Source organism: Equus przewalskii, chromosome 9 (genome assembly GCF_037783145.1).
Source record: "Equus przewalskii isolate Varuska chromosome 9, EquPr2, whole genome shotgun sequence".
Classification (NCBI taxonomy): domain Eukaryota; kingdom Metazoa; phylum Chordata; class Mammalia; order Perissodactyla; family Equidae; genus Equus; species Equus przewalskii.
In genome coordinates this window covers 41,881,622-41,901,603 of record NC_091839.1, presented here as the reverse complement: position 1 = coordinate 41,901,603, position 19,982 = coordinate 41,881,622, and the positions used below count along the sequence as shown (strand labels likewise).

The window sequence follows — 19,982 nt, the reverse complement described above, 5'->3', positions numbered from 1 at the left end:
TCTGAGCACTTCCGGTTAGGGATATCTCGTGAGGTTCAAGTTGGATGTTGGCTGGGGCTTCAGTCATCTGAAGGTCTGACTGGGCCCAGCAAATCCACCTCCAGGGTGGCTCCTTCACATGACTGGCAAGGTGATGCTGCTTGTTGGCTGGAGACCTCAGTTCTTCTCTGCCTCTGACAGGGCTGCCTGAGTGTCCGTGAGGCATGGGAGCTGGGGAGAGAGCAGTCTCAGAGGAAGCTGCAACACCTTTTATGACCTGGCCTCAGAGGTTACACACCATCACTCCGGCTGCATTGTATTGGTCAAGAGGCTGGAACATGCATCCCACCTCTTGATAGAGGAAGGTCAACACGATGTTGTAAAAGAAAATGTGAGATGGGATGACCATGGTGTTTTTAGGAAAATACAGTCTGCCAAAGTGCCTAAAACTTGTCTAGCGCCGTGCAGCTAAAAAGCACGCTCCGTTTTGCAGATGAGGAAATTGAGGCTCAGAGAAGTGAAGTAACTGGCCTGAGGTCTCAGGTCTGGTAGGAAGGACCGCAGCTTGGTTCTGACTCCTGGTCCACACTGGTGTAGCCTATCCAGGTTATCTCCCTGTATCTCCCTTGATGCTGTTGTCACCAAGAATCATGCTGATTGCTTCATCTTTCCAGCATCTTCCAGGTGTGCCATGCTCTCTTCATTCGAGTGTTTTAGATAATTCCTTAGATGCTATCTGTCTGTAAATTGTCATTTTATTGAGTTGAGGCTGTTTGTCTTATGGAAGTAGGTTTCAACTAACTACAAAACCCTCTTCAAAGGTGCTATAGCAATGAAAAATTATACATTTTCTGATATTTTCCATGCCTTTTGCTTCAAAAATCTCAGGAATGATAATGACATTATAATTTGTGTGTTCATGTTCTCTTTGATTATCTGAATATTACATCTTATTTGTATCTGAAACAGGAAAGAATTAATCACTTCTTGCTTTCAGTAATTTCCATATTACTTGATCATCTTTAAAAGGAGGTTTTACCATTTTTTGGTGTTCTATCTGCCAGAATTAAACTAAAATCCAGCTGCCATAATCATATTCTGTTATTCTTGGTTTCAGGTCAAACTTCCCTTTCCTGTAGATCAAATCACAGACCTCCCAAGGAACGATTTCCAGATGATGATTAAGATGCACAAGCTAACCTCAGAACAGTTAGAGTTCATTCACGACGTCCGGCGGCGCAGCAAGAACCGCATCGCGGCCCAGCGCTGCCGCAAGAGGAAGCTGGACTGTATTCAGAATTTAGAATGTGAAATCCGCAAACTGGTGAGTTGACCTGTCCGTTGCGTTCAGTACCCAGGACTGATGCAAAGTTACAGTAGTGAAGGCTGGAGAAGCAGAGAGAAGGGTCACCATTCAGGGAAGTTGGGTTTTGTTTTGTTTTGTTTCTTAAAGATTGGCACCTGAGCTAACAACTGTTGCCAATCTTTTTTTTTTTTTCCTGCTTTTTCTCCCCAAATCCCCCCAGCACATAGTTGTATATTTTAGTTGTGGGTCCTTCTAGTTGTGGCACATGGGATGCCTCCTCGACATAGCCTGACGAGCAGTGCCATGTCCGCACCCAGGATCTAAACCAGCGAAACCCTGGGCCACCACAGTGGAGTACATGAACTTAACCACTCGGCCACAGGGCTGGCCTTAGGGTTTATTTTTAAACAAGTTTCTCAACAGAAATAATAGCTTTCTATCTGCAGTATGTGTGTCTGTGTGGGTGTATAATAGTGTGTGAACATTTTATATCCTTCAGCCGTACGTATAGAGTTCTTTTTTCTTTTCCATTCAACATGTACTAAGAGCTAACATTTATTGCACGCATCTATGGACCAGGTGTTATGCTAAACTGTTTTTGCAATGAGCACATTTAATGCTTACATCAAACGCTATGACTTCAGCTCCACTTTATCTCCATTTATGGAGGAGGAAAGCAGAAGGCAGGGAGCGTAAGTAACTCCTCAGGTCGTGGCAGAGCTTGAGTGCAAACCCGGTTGTCTGGCTCCAGATCTTGTGTTTTCACCACTGCTTTTCCTGACCCCCCACAGAACAGTGTAGTTAGAGAGACACCCCTGCCCACTGCCCCATGATCTCGTGAAGCCCTTTGCAGCCCCTGGGTCCTTGATTTTGCAGTTCTGCCTCCAAGTGGCTGTCACCTCTTCCCTGTGCCTGAGAGTGTTTTGTCTCAGGGAGGAAGCTCTCGTCTCGCTAGGCCCCCCCCTCAGACGTCCGTGCCCCCTTCTCCTTGCTAAGCAACTTTAAGCGACAAGAAGTAAATCCAGGTGGCATCTGGCTCCTGATGGTGGCTCTGAAGGCAGCCAGCACACCCTCATTCACCTCCACCTTTCTGCTGGCCCAGTAGCAGCAGCTCATCTCAGGTGCCGTGTCTGGGTCAGGCTGAAGAGGAGGGAAGCCCCCTAATGCGGTCATGATCTAACTGTGGGTCCTCAGACTGCACGTGGCAATCCTTAGCCTCATGGTAAGCCGCGGTCCTAATGAGAACCTAAGAGCAAGAGAAGATGTTTGAAAAGTGTGAGTAAATGTTACGTGTTGTCAAGATAGTCCTGGACCTCAGGGTCTTTCTTTTTTTAATTTAGTTAATACCCACCAAGCAGGGAAAATCTGCTCATGGTCAGTGGCCCCCATCACCTACAAAATAAAGCCCAAGCTCCTTGGCAAGGCACAGCGTGCTGTCTGCGATTCAGTCTGTAGCTGCCCCCCCTTCCTGGGACTGGCCCCCTTCTGAAATCCCACCAACTGCACTTTCCCCGCATCTCCTACGGTTTATACCTCTGGGCTCGTGCCTCTGCCGTTTCGCCTCTACCCTGGACATTCCTTGACTGTTTTCTTCTCTAACTGCATCCTTTGTTCTTTAAGAGACAGGTTACTGTCACTTCTCCAGGAAGCCCCTTTCCAGAGTCCCCCGTGAGGCTGGGCACCTGCCCCTGGAGCCCTCATCTGACGTCTGGCTTCATGTTTATCACGTTCATCTTGTGTTATCTGTGTATGTGTGTGTCTGCCCAGCCCCTGGCACTAGATGGTAGGTTCCTCAGAACGAGGACAGTGTCTTGATCATCTCTGAATCTCCAGTGCAGGCCAATTGAAGCCTCTCAAGAAATATCTGTTGCCCTGAAATTTATTGGAAATTGTGACTGGGTCATGAGATTATGAATCCCTCCTTTCTTTCAAATTTTTATTTCATGTTGTTTGAACAACAATAGCAATTTTTGATTTAAGCCATATAAGGAATCAAGACATTGCTGCTGCTGAGTGTGGGTCCTCTGGAAGCCTCTGGGCTTAGATAGGGAACCAGGAAGGCTGCGCCCACTGGGTGCGAGTCATCAAGGCCTTAAGCACGTGTCTGTGATGATTCCAGCCCCGTGCTCCTCTTCAGGTACTAGAATAACACTAATCGCCGTACTTGAGAACTGCCTGATTTTTGTAGGTAGCATCTTTCTCCATGTAGTTCTGTAATACTGAACAAGTAAGAAAGTCTAAGCCACACGCCAGGCAGGTATCTAAAACACTTGGCTAATATTGCTCAGCTGAAAAACCAAGAGAACACCTCCTAGTTGTCCCCCCACTTTTTTGGAAACCCCTTAAATAATGTGCCGCGTTTCACTGCTGAGGGAGAGTTTCACGTATTCATCAAGGTACATCTGTGACTTGGAGCTTCATGCTTTTAACTAAGGCCCTGATTTATGCTGCCTTTCCTGCAGAGAGCCAAGACACTGTCACCCACTGCCCTTCAGTTTCTTCCCCCCTAGGAAGTGGCCCGGAACGTTTTGAAGATCAGTTCTGGGGGTCAGGGGGGAGTGGCTTGGCCAAGATGATGTGGTGAAATTGAGACTGAGATTCCCGTCCTGGGAATGGCTGGTGTTCCTCTCACTTTGCAGACTTCCAGGTCATGGGGAAGGAGGTCCAGGTTGTGTAAGACTTTTTTTTTTCCCCAAGGAGACCTCCCAGATGTGTTTTGTTTCTTACCCGTCACCCTCTGGCTGGGGTGCTGTGCTCACTCGCCTGGTCCCAGTGGCAGGGATGGCGCTGGCGGGCCGATGCCACCCTGCGAGTCCGTAGCACACACACACTCACTCCCCACTCCCACGCTGTCTCCCGCACCCCGCTCAGCTTTTGCAGACTTGCATAATGTATTTCTCTCGAGTTGCACTTGTACATCTGTTTATTTTTCATGTTTAAAACATGTTTTCTTGATAAATTTATAAATATTTTAGCAGGTGCCCTTTCCCCGTGTAAATCTCTGTCTCCGACACACACGCCCACACCGCCTGCCAGATTGCATTCACATTCATGCATGCGGCTCCCGTGTAGGGGGCCCCGTGTCAGATGTTTGCTTCCCCCTGCCCACTTTATGTTCTCTCCCGTCCTCTCCTCCCCTTCCTGCTCACCCTTGCAAAGGGGTGGTGTGGACTCACTTCACGCTGCTTCAGATGTCCGGTTTCTTCATCCATGTCATTCTGTGTGCCTCATGGAGCCGCCACCTCCCCTCTCCTCACACAAGTAGTTATGTAAAACCGTAGTCAGTCTCCCCTCTGGTGGCGAAATTCATCTCTCTGATGGGGTGATGAATTTCAGTAACACAAGAGCTTATGTGGGATTTTCTTGACGGAAAACATCTCAGAACCTTGGACTAGTACGCTAGGCTCGGTCTCCACACCTCTCTGTCTGCCCTCTCTGTGGCCAGGGAGAGTCAGTGTTTGAGACTCATGCACAGTCTCCAGTTGTCCTAAAGAGGATCGTTGTGTTCAGTCTGTCTGCTGCAAAGGCCACAGAGCCTGCAGACATTGGGTTGAACCATGTGAAATTGCCAATGATCAATTTGTTTTTTGTAATTTTCATTGGGTTTTTTTTAAACAGGCTCTTTTTTAGAGAAGTTTTAGGTTCACAGCAAAATTGACTGGAAAATACAGAGTTCCCATATACCCCCTGCCCCCACACGTGCACAGCCTCCCGCATTATCAGCATCCCCAACCAGAGTGGTACATTTGGTACAGTTGGTGAACCTGCATGAACATATCGCTATCACCCAAAGCCCATAATTTACATGGGGCTCACTGTTGGTGGTGTGCATTCTATGGGTTTGGACTAGCGTATAATAACATATATTCACCATTATAGTGTCACGCAGAGTACTGTCACTGCCCTGAAAATCCTCTGTGCTTCACCTGGTCATCCCGCCTGCCCCTTGATCCCTGGCAACCACTGATCGTTTTACTGTCTCCATAGCTTTGCTTTTTTCCAGAATGTCATATGGTTGAAATTGGTTGATTTTTTTTCCTGATTTTTCTCCCCCAAACCCCCCCAGTACACAGTTGTATGTTTTTAGTTGTGGGTCCTTCTAGTTGTGGCATGTGGGACACCGCCTCTGCATGGCCTGATGAGCAGTGCCATGTCCGCACCCAGGATCCGAACTGGCGAAACACTGGGCTGCCGGAGCAAAGCATGCGAACTTAACCACTTGGCCACGGGGCTGGCCCCTGGTTGATTATTCTTGACCTTCAAAAATGGCAACCTAATACACTTGGGGAAGATTTTCAACTACGGGCTTTGGGACTGAGAGTTTTCCAACTGATTCTCTGCAAACCCCCAAATTCCAGGGAACTGAACCCTGGACTCCCTGTAGTTTTCTGGTTGGTGGTGATTTTGCTGGTCGCGTGGCCAGGCCCAGAGAGAGAGGAATGAAGAGATGCCACAGGGAAGGTGTCGGAGTCAGTGGCACATCTGCCTCCGGATGGGATACTTGGCACAAGTTTGTGTCCAGGCTCCCTAGATGTATATTTTTTAAGTTTGTAGATCCTGACCTACTCATTCAGGAGTTACACTGTAATGTAGGATACAAAAACAAAGGTTGGAAAACCCCCAGAAACGAGGTCTTATGTCCTCCGATTCGGGCTTCACTGGGCCTTCTCTATTTTCTGTTGTCCAGGTGTGTGAGAAAGAGAAGCTGTTGTCAGAGAGGAATCAGCTGAAAGCGTGCATGGGGGAGCTGTTGGACAACTTCTCCTGCCTCTCCCAGGAAGTCTGCCGAGACATCCAGAGCCCCGAGCAGATCCAGGCCCTGCATCGGTACTGCCCTGTCCTCAGACCCATGGGTCTCCCCACAGCCTCCAGTATTAACCCTGCGCCCTTGGGTGTCGAGCAGAACCTTGCTGCCTCCCAGTGTGCGGTGGGGGACAGTGTGCCCTGCTGCTTGGAGCAGGGCGCAGCTCCCCCTGGCCCGCCCTGGGCACCCAGCAACGCCTCAGAGAATTGTACTTCTGGGAGGAGGCTGGAAGGCCCTGACCCTGGAACCTTCTCAGAGAGAGGACCTCCCCTTGAACCCAGGAGCCAGACAGTGACTGTGGACTTCTGCCAGGAAATGACTGATAAGTGTACAACTGACGAACAGCCCAGGAAAGATTATACTTAGTGACTCAGCCTGCCTCCCGGTTCTCACACCTCCCCCACCCGGGTGTTCTGTGGTCAGCCCGTGGCGCTGTTCATCTGTTGTCTGAAGAACCAAGAAGGAATTTGGTGCACACTACAGAGGTCTTAGCAGCAATACTGTTTCTAAGTATTCCCTCCTCTCTTCAAGCAGGAGTGATAAATAGTTACCTTCACAATGGTGCTACCCCTTGCTCAGGCAAGGAAAGACAACAGTGATGACACTGTCTGTCTGTGGGTTAATTTCAATCTTAACAGGGATAGACTAAACACCTCTAGGACCCAACCACGGATTTTTTTTCTCAGTGGCCCATGTCACAAACCCTATCTCAGGAATTTCTTCTGAATGTTCAATTTTTTTCATTGAAGACAGCTTCTATACACATCAAAGTTTTATAGCTAGACTGTACATATTATATATAATATATATATAAAATATATATATCTCTCCATATGCAAAAGTCCTGCATGCCTCAATTTTCTCATTCTAAAACTGGAAACTTCATTTCTCATTGATAAACAGGTTTCAACATTCCTCTTCTTTTGTCTCTGAGGCTAGAACTAGTTTCGTAACTGTCATGGTCATTTTTCTTGCTTCACAGTTCAATTTCACTTTGTACTTATTTATGAATAGAAGTCAATGTTGGAAGCTTTTTTTGAGGTTTTACTTCAGGCCTTTTTTTTTGTTTGGTTTGGTTTTGGCACCATCCGCTGGTGCCATGTGAGTATTGTGGGTTTGTGTTTTTCTCGCAGATACTGTACAGTCATGGTCAACTCTGCCACTTGCACTGAGTTTTGGGTCAAACCTATTTTCTTAAATGAAGTTGTAACTTCAGTATAGCTCAAATATACTGTATATTCTTTGCTTTTAGTTGAAAAGTAAAACATTTTAGCTAATTAAAAAGCACTCAGGTGATAATTATGTAGGAAAAACAATCTTGCCAAATAATGAATTCATCCTAGGATGTATAGACAATAAACTGCTTGAATATTTTTATATTTCACCTCCTCCCCACCCTTCCCTAAGCAAAGTTGAAATGCAGTTCGTGAGTTCAAAGTTGATGCCGGATGTTCAGATTCCCGAGTGGGGAGAGAGTTTGGACGTCTCACTCAAAAGTGCATCCAAACAGCAGGAATTCCTGATTTTACACCAGAGCTCAGCAGGCATCGGCTCCTAGAAATCGAGTTAGAACCGTGTGCTCACGCAGGGAGTAAGTCCCATTCATTTCAGCACTTCCTGGAGCCTCTGCTTGCTCCTGGAAGTGTCGTGCTGTAGGACCTTCTCCTTTGAAGGACTTGGCTGACCGGCCACCCAGCTTCCCTGCCCAGGACCAGCCTCCCAGGACATCTCGCCTGAGGGCATTTGAGAGGCAGCCCTGGGAGTCCTGCCTCTAAGGGGATCAGTGCAGCTCGCCCAGAGTAGGAGAGAGCAGGGCAGATGTGAGCCTGAGGTCTGTTCCTGATGCACGCGGAAACATTTCTTTCTCCTTTCCTTCTCCAGATGCTTTGAGTTGAATTCTGAGGTTTTTCCACCGGTCTTTTGTCCAAAGGCAAATTTCATTCCAGGCTTTGGACAAGATATGGCCAGGAGGCCTCCCTGCCCCCACTACACACACCTACCCTCACCTGATGATAATTTTCTTCTCTTGCTGCAAAACTTGTTGGCTTGCAACCCACAGAGCAGCTTCCGTTGGCTCTGGGGGCATGTTGGCCCCTGGCACGTTTACAGGAAGGTGTGCCCAAATCCCGCAGCCACAAAGGAGGAGGAACCAGCTCCCTCCCTCCCGTGGGCCCTCCAGCCTGGCTTGGGGAGAGTCCCAGATGAATGGTTTGATGTGGGGATGGGGTGGTGGGCAGTGGGGACTAGATGGTTGACTTTGTTTCTTTATTTGTGCCATTGTTTGGACAATATTAAAGCTGCATGTAAAAGGGGAAATTAGTATATGATGTAGGCGAAAAGTGAAATCATAGTAACATATGTTTTAGTATTATTAACTTTTTTCTGTACAAATATTAGCGCTAAATGTTTAAATATGTATGGATGCCAGAAATTTGTTGGATCATGCAGTAGGATTTTTTTTTTTCTTAAAGGCTTTTCTTTTAAAATAGCTCCACTTTTAAAACCTGCCTCTGGGTTTTTGTTCTTTCTCATGTGTGTATGTACGTGTGTGTGCCTGTCTGAGACAGATTTTGATAAAGCTCTGTGTGAGAGCCACCGTTTTTGTTACGGTTGTTGGAATTTCTTGGCCCAGGAGAAGGGTTCTGTGCTGCACCGTGAGGTTTGCCTCCGTGGGAAACTGGTGACAGCTCGAATTCAGACTCAATGTGAATCACCTGATACATCACAGGTATGTGTTACGGTGGAGAGTCAGCCAACAGTATTTTGTTTTTAACTCTCTTGTTGCCTTTTTTAAGTGACCTCCTCTTCTTTTAAAAAAAAAAACGAATGTTTTCTGCTCATATCATAACCAGGTCCAAACCAGCTTGTTGGCGTGATTTACCCTGGTGACAACTCATGTGCAACTGGTAGTCTTGACCACATTCCGTCCGCTCCCCTTTCTGTTGTTGGGTCCTTGCACACCTGCCCGGCAGCCGTTTCCGGGTGGGGAGGGGTCTCTTTATTTCTCTCCACCCTAACCCAGCCCACATCCTCCTCCCACCAACCCCCACCTCGCTTTTCTTCCTCTTCCCCCACCAAACCCCTGCGGTGGGAACTGGTTAAAAACACTGCTCAAAAGACTCTTTCGATTTCTGAGAGATTTTTTAACAAGTTGTTGTTATTTTGTTCACTATCTACCAAGAACAGCGACTGGCTTTGTGCAATTGTTTATGTGACGCGTCTTTGTGTTTACTACTCTGAACCATGTGTTTGTCAAAGTTATTTCTGGGTTGATTCAAGGGGAGGACTAGCTGGGGGCCAGAATCCGAATGGCCTCAAGTGGAGCCCGTCTCCTTTCTCTGGGATCCCTTGGCGAAGCCCATGTCTTTTATGATAAAGAAAAGCAGTAAACAGCAAGGGATAGTGTTTGCACAGCATGTTGACATTTAGTTGTGTTTTTAAGAGTCCTTCCTTACAAAAATAAAGGACCCTCCAGCCATGGACTGTTTAGGAATCTCCAGGTGGCCAGGGCAGCATGCTTTATAGGGACACGGGGACAGTGGAGGTGGCTGTGGGGCTAATTAACATCCGCCTGAATCTAGTCCTCCCCTTGATCTGCCTTTGCTCTGCTTCTGTCTCCAGACAACCTCCCTTGTTCAGGTTGCTCAGGCTGCGGGCAGGTGAGTGTTTTGCTGTATGTGTCTGTTTCTCTGCGTTATCTGGGGGTGCCTTGAATAAAATCAAACTTCAAGACATACTGATTCTGGAACAAAACAGTTGCAAAAACAAACAAAAGAGCTGGCAAAGTTCCTGGGCCAACCTGCCACTTCTCCTCCGGTTTCCCGAATAATGACTCAGGCGTCAGAGGTGATGCTGCAGTAGAAACGTTATTTTGTGTATTGTACAAGTAATTTATTAACTGTCTTTCTAAAGGTATGCTGCTTTTAAGATGCACTATGATTTGGGATTTAATCCTTGTGTTGCTTTCCCAAGGAAGTAAAAAAAGGCTAGTGATTGCTATGCCAACTGCCCCTTCTCCTTAAAAAGGAGGGCAGGGACCAGCTCCAGGACTTGCAGCGAGGACTGCTGAAGTCAGGGGCGCAGTGTGACGGCCAGTGCGGTCAAGAGGTCTAAACCTACACTTTCTCTTTTAATACTTTATGATTGCCATTAAAGAAAAAGAAACAAAATTATAAACCTATCAAGAAACCGCCTGGTCCTGCCCCTACGAGCTGCTCCACGTGCTATGGAGGAGCATAATCCACTCAAAATGAGGACAAGCCTACAAGGCTCTTTCAAACCCCGATCTGGCTGCCTGTCTCTATACATTACACCCCATTTGAAGTAGGAGCTGCTTAATAAATGACTTCAAACTGCTCCACTCTTGCTTATAGTTTTGGAGGAGTCACAGATCCAGAAGGAGGAAGAATCAAGTTTTGTCCTCAAATCACTGTAAATAGACTAAGGAACTTTTTTTTTTTTTTTTTAAGAATAAAGCTGTTCACTGTGTGATGAGTTAGTGTTTCTTCGCAAAATCGAGGATTTTGTTGTAGGTTCAGTCCCTGCCAAGTCAGTCCACAGCACAACGCCCTGTGTGGGGTCGGTGTTCGTGCAGAACGTCTGTGTGTGTGGAGGCATTCTGTGTTCAAGCTGCGTGTTTTCAGTACTGCCCGAGCCATCTCATGACCCAAGCATCAAAGACTGATGCTGTAGAATAGAATATATCTGTGCACAGATAGTGTGTGCAAGTAGTATTTGTACATAGAAAAGACCTATGGTGGCAGATTGAGGATAAATTATTCAACTGACGGTGCAAAAACATTTCTTGCAAAGAAAAGTAAGTGTATAGTATTTTCCTACACTCCACCCTGGGAGATAATATTTATATCAAATGAATATCAGTGCATTTTGATTGTGATATGAAAATGATGCTGCCGTTTTGTGAAGAATACCCACTTGGTTGCAGAGGCCCACTTTCGTAGATTTGATTTAATGTTGTGACGTGGTGTATGCATTTTACTCTCAAGCAATGGATAAGCGACTCTGGCTTTCATTTTCATTCCACTTTATGACCTCAGATAAAACAGTGGCCCTCCTTAGAAGCAGAAGTGCACCGAGACCATTCATTTCAGGTAGACCCGCGTTCAGTGCCAAATGCTCCCATGGGGATGATGGACGTCTTTATCAGGAAAGAGTGAAGGGACTTCAACAAAGAGGGTTTTTCCTACAGATTGATGCTAAGTCTTCTACCAAAACATGTCTGGAGGCAGAGGAGTGACCCCTTGAGTCCTAACAATGCATTTTGCATGTGTCAATGCTGGGGTGCCCATTCACACTCTGTCATAAAAGACCTGCCACTAGCAGTGAGTGACCAGGAAGATTCCAGGTGCATCCGGGAGCTTTGGGTGCTGGTTACACACAGTGAGCCATGCGAGGCAAGCACCACCTTTGCTTGTGAGGCCAAAAGGGCCTGTGAGAATTTGTTCCAGAACCAGTCTGATGCAAGTGCACCTCTAATAAATGCCTTACAAACTCCAGAGGCCATATTCAAAACAGGGTCTTCTCAGTGTATGCAAGGGGCTCCAGCCCCGCCTCTCTTCCTCCCCAGGTCGAACAATACGGACAGTTCCACACATATCTACCTGTATAACCCTCTGTACCTCTCATAACTGGTCAACGACTGTAACAGGTTACATCAGGTGTTTTTCTACATACTTTTTACACAGATTCTATGCGATTAATGTAACTTAATTCAGTGCATCATTTTATTGTACTAGTTCTTAGGCTTGTCTTTTTTTTCTAAGTGATTGTGGTTTTTCTTGTGGTTTTTATTGTAAAAATGAAATGGCTGTTGATGCTTATTCTCTGTAACTAAGAATTTTTACCTTTTTGGGAAAAAAGCATTGCTATGAACTAATGAATTGAAACTTCATTTACTCATTGTAAATACACTATTGTGCAAAAAAAAAATTTTCACTCAGTTGAATTGCTAGTGTTAACTGAATTTTGTCTAGACACCATTTCTGTTGATGAAATAAAGACATATCATTATGCATTGTAAACTGATTTTCTCTGCCTCCTATCCCTGTGTTATGGGTCACAGAGCTGGGGGCCCTTAGGAAATCTTTTCTCCCAGAGAAACCGTGTCTCGTCCTCTGGTTTGGACTCTCACCTGCTACCTGATTTATCTGATTAGAAATCTAAAAAATGTGATAATGCCACTGTGATTCCTCAGCTCTGAGTTTTAAAAAATCCCTAGTGCCTATGAAAGTAGATAAAAGGCATTAAACCCCGTTTCCTGGTTCGGATAGTGTGCTGTAGCTGTGAAAATGTCACCGTTGGGGGAAGCTGGGTGAAAGGTATTGTTTCTTACAACAGCGTGTGAATCTACACAATTATCTCAAAGGCTTAATTTAAAACAAAAATCTAAATGAAAGTAAATGCGGGAAGGACATTAAACCAACACCAAGATACAATGAATTGCAGGGCAAGGAGTTTAGGATACAGTTAAATGCAGTTAAACCAGAAAGATGTATTTGGTAATTTGAGTCTTGGATTTTGATGTAAAGGGAAAATGAGATGCTGAATGGTGGGCAGTCCAGATGACCACGAGTGACACTGGTCTCAGGAGCCGGCTGGCTGAGCTGTCAGTGAGGCTGTAAATAGTGAATTCACGTTACCTGGGGAGGGTGCAGCACTGCTGAAATCTGAGCTTCAAGAAGTGCGTGGCCGCACCCTATCTGCCAGTTGGGAAAACTAAAATTAAAAGTTGCTGAATTCTCCTCTAGGCAGGTCTCCACGGGCGGCCTGCTGAATCAAGGAGGGCTGCCAGGGAGCATATCACTGGGTTGGCAAATGGGCACCGTTCTGAAAATGTCATTATCATAACGTTTTAGGTGTGAGAGGTAAAATACAGAAATGAAGTTATTCAGTCCATTCCAGGAAAAAGGGATGAGTCACAGTCCCAAAATTTTCTGTAGGAAACCTGGTCATTTAGAACTGATGGGCACTTGCACCTTCAACCCTGACATTTGTGCTTGTCGCTGGAACGGCAGTCGTGGTTGGCTACAGAATGAAGCTGTTGTGTCCCACGGAAGAGAAGCATTCAAACACTGCCAGCCCCACACGGCAGCAGCCGTTGTCTTTCCTGCTTTGAATGCGCACCTTCAGAGGGATTCGTAGCTCCTTCCAGGGCACAATGAGAATTCTTAGATTAGCTACCCCTACACCAGGCCCTGCCAGCAGTTCTGTTGTCGGTATTTGGAAATAACTGAGCTGTTCTTTGAAATAGTTCTTGAATTTTTCACTCTTCTTCAACCCTCCCCCACCTCCCTGCCCCCTCAATGAGGATGCATTAGCAAGAAAGTACTTGATGTTTAACACCAGCTTGTGGTGGGGCCCAGAGTGGAACGGGTTTCCAATTCTCCCCATTGAGCACCTTTGCCTTCCTGGTATAAATGAACATGATACTTCCTGTAGTCAAAGAATCAAAGCCCAGAGAGATGTAGACAGCTGTCCATCCCACATCCCATTATGCAAGTGTCTTTCCTTTCATTTGACTGAAGAGCATGATGCCTTCTGTCCCCACACCCACCCCTGGCTCCTACACATCCCAACATACTGGCCTTCTGAGTCAACCAGACAGAGGCATGACTGGTTCTCCATGGCTGGCTTTTACTCTTTCCTTTTGACACAAGGGCATGCCTGAGACAGTGACCCTCGTCCTAAAGCAATGGGTAGAAACCTTCAGAGAGACGCCAGCAGTTACTGGAGACGTTACATTTATACTGGGTCCTTTCAATCTTTATCCTCTATGGGGCAGTACAGTTGTTTACCCTGTAAAGGCTTTTGAGGGTGAAGGAAATTTAAATTACAAAAAAATGGGAAAAAAACATGGCCACACAGCTTTCTGAGTGAGTCTCTCATAACAAACCTGTTAACAAGACATGACAGAACACCAGTGAATAAGGAATAAAAACTGGAGAATTGGAAGCAATGGGTAATGTATCATCCTTGGCATCTATACATAACATACATTCATTCAACCAACACTGTCCTACATGCTGGGCATCCTGGATTTAAAATGCACAGGCCTTATCCTTAAAGCTATCACAGGTTAGTCGGGCAGACAGATGTACAAATAAATCCTTGCCTGGAGGCTGCTGATTGTTACGGACAAGAGAGGGAGCAGGGCTTCCTGGGAAGAGCATGGGCCTTGGAGCAGCTAGATCTGGGTTTGAATTCCAGCTGCGCAGCAGGCACATCAGCTCTGTGACCTGTAGCTGTGGGGCAAGTTACTTAATCTCTTTGAGCCTTCTCTGACCTATAAAGTAGGGGCAAACAATAACTTTACACAGTTGTACAAGGTATAGATAATGTGTCTTAAGCACCTGGAATATGGTCTGCCCTTTAAAATGGCACCTGTTTGGGCTTGGTCCCAGTGTCATTTTCACCACTTGGTCTTCACTGGCTCTTCTACCAACCCACTGTGGAACAGATCACACTTCTTCATGTCTCCGCACCTCATTTCCACCTCTGCAAAATGTGAGGAAAGAAGACTCAGGAGCCGTTTGGGCTAGAAGCACAGACCAGCCCCGTCCAACACTGGGCTCCCTTCTGCAACATCCCAGGCGATTATACAGTGTATTAGTCAGGGTTCTCTGGAAAAACGGAACCAATAGGAGCTAGATGATGACAGACAGAAGATAGATGATGATGATGATAGGTAGATACATAGATGATAGATAGATGATAGTAGGTAGATGATGATGACAGATAGATGATAGATATAGATAGATAACAGATGATAGATTGATTGATGAGAGATTTATTATAAGGAATTGGCTCATGCAATTATGGAGGCTGAGAAGTCCCACCATGTACCTTTTGCAAGCTTGAGACCCAGGAAAGCTAGGGGCATAGTTCTGAGAACTATAGAGCCCATGATATAAGTCCCGGTCCAGGAGCAGGAGAAGACTGATGCCCCAGCTCAAAGAGAGAAAGGAAATTCACCCTTCTTTCACTTATTTATTCTCTTCAGACCCACAACATGTTGGATGATGGTCACCCACACTGGGGAGGGCAATCTGCTTTACTCAGTTCCCCAGTTCAAATGCTAACCTCATCTGGAAACACCCTCACAAACACACCCAGAAGTACTGTTTAGCCAAATATCTGGGCACCTAGTGATCCACTTGACACATAAAATTAACAATCACACCCAGCCTCAGAAAGAGGCTGGTTTTTATATATCATTACAGAAGGTGTAATGGGGAGCTCACCTCTGACGGTTAGAAGGTGCTTCCTAGAAATAAGATGCATCTTCTATGTGCCTCTTTTGCAAAAAATAAAAATTATCTATCATCTACAAAAAAAAAAAGGTACCCATCACTATATTTACTATAAGGCTGATACAAAGAAAGTCTTGATGGGTGGAAACAGTTGGCTGAGAAGGAGATGCTGGAACTGTCTTCATCAGAAATAATGAGTCCCCAAAAGGCAGGCACACAGGGGTTGGAGGTTGCTCAGCAGCCCACCGCTGGGTGGGAGGGAGGAGGTGACAGGGAGGAGCAAGAAAGCTGCAAGCAGCTGTGTTAGGGGGCATGATGCAGGGAATGAGGATAAGGCAGGGGCCAGCGCCTGAAGACTGTGTGCCAGGCTAAGGGGTCTGGATTTTAGCTCACAGGACATGGATGATGCAGGGCCAAATTGTGACTTTGGGACAAATTGATTCTCCTAATAACTTGAAGCTTTTATTAGAAGGTAAGTGGTCAGGGCTAGGGGAGTCTGGCCATGGGATGGAGGATGGAGGAGCTAAGTGGCTCCTTCCATGGGAACTGAGCCCACCTTTATGGCTCTTTATGACAGTAACAACAAGCTAACGAGCTTCACTGATTGGATGGTTAGTGCTCGTCACACAGCTGTCCATGTTTCAGTGCTCATTAGAAGTGTTAAGCGCTTTTTGATGCATCTTTCCTGGATAGCTCAGGACCACGGGGAGGGTGAGGAAGAGACGTTGGCTTCAGTTGCTCCCCTGGAAGTCCAGAATGAGATCCTGCCAGTCACCTGTTGGCCCACAGTCATGGCATCACCACTGACAATGCAGGATCCCAGCAGAAGGATAAAGTCATGCAACATGAGTGTTTGCCAGGGCTGTGATCAATATTTTATGTCATGGCATTTATGCACAAAAATCCAGCTGGTTCATCCCCAGGAAATGATGACAGGAAGAGAAGGAAAAGTTCCTCGTCAACCTCTCCTTTACAGACAGGAAGCATGTTTGAGCCCAGGCTGAGGGCAAGCTCCCAGCTTGCTCTGGAACGAGTTCAAGGGCCCAAACTGCTGCTGCAGCTGCCACTGCAGAGCTGGAGGGCTTTCTCGGCAACGTGTCCCACTGGGCTGCTGGGTTGGGGGAGTAGCCATAGCCCAAGCCTCCTCCCCTCGGGGAGGCAGCAGCTCTTGCCCCTAGATTTTCTCTGATGGTGTAGAGCTCCTCCCTGCCTGAGCTCCAGCCCTGCCTCAGGCAGTGTGGCCAAGCGGGGTCAGGGAGGGTCTCCTTGGAGGTGAGCCCAGCTGGGAGCGCCCTGTATACATCATTTCCCCACAGGTGACTCTGGAGGGAAGTGGTTCCTGCAGTTATTCCTACAGTTTGAGGTGACAAAGGCACAGCTTTTCTCCTGCAGATGCCAGCTCTTCCTGGGTCCGTTTTTCTGGCCCCAGGCATGCATTATTTTTTCATAATAGATGAAAGTTCTAGAAGCATGTTCTAAAAGAGATAAGAAACAAAACAAACAGACAAAACAAAATAGACTCAAAGGGCTTGTAAAAGTCAGTCCTGCCCACCCACCTGGGACTCTATATATGTCACAAACACCAGGGATCCCAACAAAACCCACTGTGGTAGACAGTTCTCTCTAAGCTGCCCCAGAGGTGAACACCCACGTGAGAGGTTCTGTCCCCTGACAGCGTCACTGTGAAAGGTCTGAATCCCACCTGCCATCTCTTTCTCCAACTCCAGTTGTTGTTTTGTCCAAAATCCAGGTCTAAGACTAAAAAGGCCAACATTTTCCAAAGCTCCATTTTTGTCCCCTCCACAATTAGCCAGAATTTTGACTTTATTTAATGTGAAAGGGCAAAACTGATCCAAATGTGGAATGTTCCATTTTGCAATAACCTATCCTTGATCTGAAAAATATGCTAAACTTAGGCTGCCTTGCTCAGGGAGAGCAAGAAGCAGTAATGGGGTCTAGAGGAGGCAGCTTGGGTTGAGTCGGACAGGCTTCGGGTAAAATCTTAGCTCATCTACTTGTCCAATAAATATTAATCTACCCCCTGCTACGTTCCAAGGACTGCTTCACCGCATCCTAACTGCCTGACTTTGGACAAGTCATCTACTTCCTTATCCATAAAGTGGGAATTATTTACAGTGAGGAAGCCCATGTCGCAGTGTCTAGACCACAATCAGGCCCTCAATAAAGTAGGTGTCTTCCCTTCTCTAGATTCTTTGGTAAAGGATATAGTATGTAATACGATATATTATATAGAGCTTTTCTGCCAAAATTTTCAATAAATTATAACCATTCACCCTCCAATCACCCATCTAATAACCCTTGTTAATAATGTTGAGTCGAAAAAGTCCTTCCCAAATGAGATAAAGAAACTAGAAGTCATAGAGATTTTAGATTTAATATAATATTAAAATTTTAAAGATGACATAAACAGTGATAAGAGACAAGGAGGCTGGGAGAAAATCTTTATATACATATATATATAATGAGTTAATATAATACCATGTAAGACTGCCTAGAAATCAGAAGAAAAACACATGTCCCAACAGAAAAATAGATAAGGATAATTCCATGATAGAAATACAGATGGCCAATAAACATCCATGAACTACCTTAGCAGTAATCATGGAAACGTAAATTAAAACAAACAGAAACATATTCAGTTCATCAGACTGGGGGAAAAAAGATAATGTCTGCTGTTGGCACAGGCGTGGGAAAAGAGCGCCAAAGTGCTGGTGAGAGGACAAACTGGTATAATCCTTCCTGAGCAAAAACTGGCAGCATCTCTCAACATGTAAAATGTGCATACCTGTTAAAAGCAATAATTCCACTTCTAGGTACCTACCAAAAACATATTTATGAAACATTCACTGTGACATTGCTTGCAGTAGGAAAAGGTTGGAGTGGCAAACTGGCCATCAAGTGCCTTCTGGTTCATCCATACTATCAAAAGCATGAGCTAGGATAAAACTGAGGCGGCTCCACAGGTGCTGACATGGAAGATGTCTGAGACGTGTCGTGAAGGAGCAAAGCAAATTGCAGAGACAGCTCTACAGCCTGACCACATTCATATTAGAAAAAAACAAATAACAAACATGTGGACATATATTTGTCTTCAAAGACAGATTACGAATGTGTTGAAGAAGGTAGGAGAACACACCCCATGCTGTTCGCAGCAGTGGCCTTTGGAGAGGGAAGTGGGAATTGAGTCCAGGTGAGAATAAGAGATGAACCCTCACATGGTCAAGTTCACATTTTACTCTATTTTTTTTTTTTTTAGGAAGATTAGCCCTGAGCTAAAGACTGCCAATCTCCTCTTTTTGCTGAGGAAGACTGGCCCTGAGCTAACATCCATGCCCATCTTCCTCTACTTTATATGTGGGACGCCTACCACAGCATGGCTTACCAAGCAGTGCCATGTCCGTACCCAGGATCTGAACTGGCTAACCCCGGGAGCCAAAGCGGAACATGCGAACTTAACCACTGTGCCACTGGGCCGGTGCCTTACTCTATGTTCTTTTATATTGCTTGAATTTCTTTCAGTGAGCATGTATTACTTTAATTGGAAAAACAATAAATAAGAAAAAGACTGTTCTTCCAAACCATTAACAGTGGTACCCCTGGTCTGTGCTGCTCCTCTCTCACCTGGACCACTGTGCAAGCCTTCTGGCTGGTCTCCCTGATGCACTCTTACTCCTTGTCTTAGTCCGTTCAGGTTTCTATAACAACATGCTGTAGACTGGGTGGACTATAACGAACAGAAATTTCTTTCTCACGGTTCTGGAGGCTGGAAGTCCAGGGAAAGTTGCTGGCTTCACTGTCTGGTGAGACCCTTCTTCCTGGTTCATAGACAGTCGTCTTCTTGCTGTGTCCTCACATGGTGCATGGGATAAGGAACTCTCTGGGCCCCACCCCTTTTTTTTCTTTTTCTGCTGAGGAAGATTTTCCCTGAGCTAACATTTGCACCAATCTTCCTCTACTTTTTATGTGGGATGCCGCCACAGCATGGCCACTGATGAGTGGTGTAGGTTCATGCCGGGGAACCAAATCCAGGTAGCCAAACTGGAGCATACTGAACTCAACCACTAGGCCATGGGGTCAGCCCCTGGCATCCCTTTTATAAGGGCACTAATCCCATTCATGGAGGCTGAACCCTCATGACCTAATCACGTCCGAAAGGCCCCACCTCCAAATAGCATCAGACTGGGGATTAGGTTTCAACACATGAATTTCAGGGGAAAATAAACATTCAGACCATAGCACCCCTACAATAGATTCTCCAGAAACAGTGCTCTTTTTTTTAAAACATATGCATCAGACCACCTCATCCCTGTGCCACCCAACCTAAACGCCTTTCTGTGCCCTAGAAAAACCCTACATATCAGCTCTGGCCCACTCCAACCTCATCCCTACCTCTCTTCTCCATGATCATGGCCACAGGAGTGCTTTCCAATGCCTTGGCACAGCTGGCCCCACCAGTCATGCCAAGGTTCTGGGGTAGGTGGAGCATCCCAGGCAGAGGGACCAGTAAGCGCAAAGGTCCTCAGGTCTTTGGAGCTCAGAAGGAGAGCGCTCTTCTTCATCACGTTAATGTCTCAAAAGATTGGAAGAGTTCAAAGGGCAACTT

At 46.0% G+C, this 19,982-nt stretch overlaps 1 protein-coding gene across 6 annotated transcripts in view; it reads left to right on the top strand.

The window, feature by feature from the left end:
• BACH2 (BTB domain and CNC homolog 2) overlaps positions 1-8,455 on the top strand; it is a 330,646-nt gene extending 322,191 nt beyond the window's left edge. For all 6 annotated transcript variants that reach the window (XM_070559166.1, XM_070559168.1, XM_070559165.1 and 3 more), the window contains 2 exons: positions 1,097-1,303; positions 5,973-8,455. In XM_070559166.1, the coding sequence (XP_070415267.1) occupies positions 1,097-1,303; positions 5,973-6,455 (690 nt within the window). In that variant the 3' untranslated portion in view covers positions 6,456-8,455. The remainder of the gene's footprint in view (positions 1-1,096; positions 1,304-5,972) is intronic.
• The last annotated feature ends 11,527 nt before the right edge of the window (positions 8,456-19,982 follow it).